Source organism: Gossypium hirsutum, chromosome A08 (genome assembly GCF_007990345.1).
Source record: "Gossypium hirsutum isolate 1008001.06 chromosome A08, Gossypium_hirsutum_v2.1, whole genome shotgun sequence".
NCBI lineage: Eukaryota > Viridiplantae > Streptophyta > Magnoliopsida > Malvales > Malvaceae > Gossypium > Gossypium hirsutum.
This window is the reverse complement of record NC_053431.1, coordinates 72,938,070-72,942,607: the sequence shown is the minus strand read 5'-3', so window position 1 is coordinate 72,942,607 and position 4,538 is coordinate 72,938,070. Positions and strand designations below refer to the sequence as shown.

General features: G+C 28.6%; 1 protein-coding gene across 1 annotated transcript; it reads left to right on the top strand.

Moving 5' to 3' along the window:
• The first annotated feature begins 1,136 nt into the window (after positions 1 to 1,136).
• On the top strand, positions 1,137 to 1,870 carry LOC107953243 (dirigent protein). Its single transcript, XM_016888483.2, has one exon. It carries the CDS (start codon positions 1,156 to 1,158, stop codon positions 1,723 to 1,725), a length of 570 nt encoding a protein of 189 aa, XP_016743972.1. The 5' UTR covers positions 1,137 to 1,155; the 3' UTR covers positions 1,726 to 1,870.
• The last annotated feature ends 2,668 nt before the right edge of the window (positions 1,871 to 4,538 follow it).

Sequence of the window (4,538 nt, the reverse complement as noted above, 5' to 3'; positions counted from 1 at the left end):
TCAAACATACCTCAATCTAGTTACATGCATGGCCAAACTTCCTCCTAATTCTCTTCCAAACCAAACATGAAGCAAGAACTCCTTCCTCCTCCCTTAGAATTTTCGGTCAAAAGAGGATGAAAAAGGATGAACAAGTTTTTCTTTTCCTTTTTTTAGCTCACGGCAATGGGGGGGGGGAAACAACCACTCATTTTTTTGTTTTTCCTTTCTTTATTACCCATACTCCTTATTTTATTTTTTTCCTACATACCTCACTAGGCCAACATGTTCCCAACATGTTTCCACCCATAGCATGGCCAACCACTAGCTCAAATTTTGGGTAATTTGACATGCAAACCCATCATTTTCACAACATGCATTAATAGACCATTTTAAATTAGCCTATCATATTTTCACCATGTCTCATATCGATCCCTATTTAATAATTTCTCATGCAATTGGCAAAATTGGAGAATGAAACTTCCACATACTCATGTACACACATAATAAGCATAGAATATGGAAATTAATTATTTTTATGACTCGATTTTGTGGTCCCGAAACCACTTCCCGACTAGGGTCAATTTTGGGCTGTTACATTTCCAATGTTCATTTACGTTCTAAACCAAAAGAAAACCTAATTATATCCCAATTAGATTGTTAAGAGAAAAAAATGGCCAAGGACTAAACTCCCCATCTACTGTTTATATTCTAACGTGATACTTTGCATGTGTTAGATATATAATTGAGATGTTATTAGGGATTTTTGGTTTACACGATAAATTTGTATTTCTCTTTTGCAAACTAACAGTAATTAAAAGTAAAATAATCTAAGAATCAAATTGATTCAAGTGACAAATTTTTGCTTATAATTACACATGATACTTAAATATGTATTTTTAGGTACATTAAAAATTCAAGAAGAGATATCATTTACAGGACTAAAATACTGAGCCTTAAGTTATTGACATGCAACATCAATTACTTATTCTTTTTGTTTGACATATAAATTAAGAAAAACCTACTACTTTGTTTTGGTGTCAGTATATTTAATATATAAATAGATGACGTTTAAAACAAGATTTATCTACTTAAGTAAACATGATAAATCTCTCTCACCCTCTCCCTATATTTTGGCCCTTGAATAGCCACTTAATCCCCCAAATCACAAGAGAAATGGGTGCTACAAGAGTCATTGAAACCCTTGTGCTTTCTCTCCTCCTCTTCCTCTCAGGTTCCTCCGCCACTCAAAGGCAGAAAACCCGAGCAGGGCCCCGGTTGCCTTGTAAACAAATGGTGTTTTACTTCCACGACATTCTTTACAATGGGGAGAACGCCAAAAACGCAACTTCAGCCATAGTGGGCGCACCTGCTTGGGGCAACCGCACAATCTTGGCTGGACAAAACCATTTTGGTAACGTGGTTGTGTTTGACGATCCCATTACCTTAGACAATAATTTACATTCGATCCCGGTGGGACGTGCACAAGGCTTTTATTTGTATGATAGGAAAGATTATTTCACAGCATGGTTAGGGTTTTCGTTTTTTTTCAACTCTACTCAGTACAGGGGTACCATCATCTTTGCCGGGGCTGATACTTTGAACAAAACAAGGGACATCTCGGTGATTGGTGGCACTGGGGATTTCTTTATGGCCAGAGGTATAGCCACTTTGACGATTGATGCAGTTGAAGGGGATGTCTATTTTAGGCTCCAAGTTTATATTAAATTATTTGAGTGTTGGTAACTACTAATGCCGCTGCTTTCTGCTTTCTCATCTTGTTTTTCGTTTTGCGGCATACTTTCATTTCGTCTTTAGTTGTATTTTTTTCTTTTTTCGATGTGTGATTGTCGATTGAGTTAAGATACAATTTAAGATATAGTTGACATTATTCGAGTGAGTGTATCATTCTATTAAGAATGTTAATGTTTAATTTTAAACATTATATCAAAAAATAATAATATAATGCAACATAAAATTAAATCTTTTACGTATTATTAAAAATTACTAGCACACTCTTAATTTCCATTTCGATTCACCTTCCTTATTCTTTCAACACTTTAACGTTTAGCCTTTTTGTTTTTTTTTTTGTGATTAAGAGATAAAATAGTTGTTATTAAAATTTTAAAGATAAAGCAAGTTTGAAAGTGCAAATTAGAGTCAAATATGAAAATGTAGTGGCAATACATGCATAAGCTGGATCAGTGGCTTTTAATCCTGGATATAAATATTCGAGAAGTGAAAGTTCAACAAACTTATAATCTCTCCTTCTTTGAGTGATTAAATCTTCTTATAATCTCCATATAATTAGCATAAATTCTCTTATAATCGCTTTTTAAACTGAAACACAATTAACAGAGAAAAAGATCTACTCCTTTGGAATCCAACTGCTTTCCTTAAACTAGTTATCCATACAAAAACCAAGCGGAAGTAAAAAGATAAATATTTTAACTACTAATTGCATTTTCAAGTGGAAACCTAGATTAGAATTTTAGATATAACATTATTTTAAAGGGCAATTACGTTAAATAGATATTTGAAAAATACTAAAAAAATCTCGATTAAAATTATATTCATTTTTTAATAATTTTTTTTATTCATGTTTAAATTATATATTAATGGAGTCAAGATTAGATTAATATAAATATTATTATAAAAATAAAATAAAATAATTCAATTCATCATATATGTTTTTAATTTATAGAATAAAAAAAAACTGTCAAAGATTTAGTTAGGTTAATAGTTAACTATTCAAACAATTATTGATTTTGTCTTCTATTTAAGCTTGAGTAAAAAAACTATCGAATTCAAAAAATAAATTTAGAAAAACATTAGAAATTCATAAGTTGAGATTCGTTTTAAATCTAGAGATGATGGCCAAATTCAAGTTAGGCCTATGTATGGTGTCTTGTACAATACATAATTGCCTAAATCCTACTTTGACCCATTATATGATCTTTAGGTTTTACTTAAGTCTGTATATATTTGTTAATGATTAACTCAAATTTATTTGAATTTACTCATTTTTTTTGTTTTTTAAAATAAAAATATTTTTATTTAATATTTATTAATTACATATTTCAATACTACAAATCTAAACCTTAAACTCTAAATGTAAAAATTTATATATATTTTAATATTTACACGATAGTATAATGTGCTTAATTTTTATTTGATATTAATTACAAGCTTAATTTCTTTTGCTCAAACTCATTTTTTGGTCTTAATATTTTTTTTCTAAACTCTTGAAAATTTTGGATTAACCTTTAAATATTCAAACAAGTTTATTTAAATCTAACTCTTTTTTATTAGACAATAATCATTATATTTCTTATTTAATTTATATATACAAAAATAAATATAAAAACTTAGTTGATCAAAAACTTAGTTGTTTGATTTAATATTTTAAATTTAATTTAACAATCAATTTGTCAAAATTCGATACAATCTTCCACTACTTCTGTTTGTATGTTGTATAAATTAAAAATATTATGATAAATTAAATTATTTTATTTTATTTTATTTTATTTTATTGCAAAATTTCTTTTCTTTTAATTTTAATTATGAAAAATGAGTTACAGTTTCTTATAAAAGAAAAATTCTTTACAACTTAAAAAAATCGAACTTAGCGTTATTTTATTAAGGGGCATGGAGCGGGGGATTTTCATCCTAAATTAAAACCGAAATATGTTCTCAAATGAACCTATAAAACAAGGAATAGGGATGGATATAGGGGCACAAGGGGAGGTGGCTTCCTTTGAATTTTTCAAATTCTCAAACTTTTATATGATATTCTTGATTCACCCCTCATTTCTTAACAATTCATCTCCTTTAACTTTGGGTTTATGTATCATTTACGAGGAATTTTATTTTTTACTTCTTAATTTAAAATGTTAATATTAATTATATAAATATTGATGTAAACTGAGGCTTTGTAATTAAGTTTTATACTCCAATAACTATATTTCACTTTCATAACAAAGATAAAAGGCCCAATTATTTTACCAGGAATGCGTTTATAACCAATTTTAATATTTTTAAAACAATTTTTTATTTTCATATTACATCTTATGGTTGAGGGGCTTGGGATTATTGATGATTTATATCAACCTTTATAGCGCAAATCTCAAGATATACTTAACGTGATGTAGTTAGTTTCATCCACAAAAGCTCTTCTTCAAAAAACAAAAAGAATGTATTTGGAATGCAATATTTAAGAAAGGTGAAATCATTTTGTGAAGAACAACATATAAAAGTCTCTTATTTGAGTGTTAGATATAAAGTTGATTGAGGTTAGTCTCGCAATTAAGGAAATATCTTAAGTATCACAATTAATTTGATATATTCATTTTTGTTACAGATTTGTTGTTACAAGAAATGGATTCATGCTTCAATGATAATGTAGTGGAGTTGCTAGTGCTGGAAAAAAATTGATTTAAAATCAATTTTTTTGCACAATGGAAAAATAAAATTTTAAAAACCGAGTTGATTTGTGATGTTTATAACAATAAACTTTTTTCCGAAATAATACTCGTGCTTTGAGCGGGACAAATCCTAGA

Coding starts and splice junctions, on each gene's coding strand:
- LOC107953243 (XM_016888483.2), top strand. CDS start 1,156: ATGGGTGCTACAAGAGTCATTGAAACCCTTGTGCTTTCTCTCCTCCTC.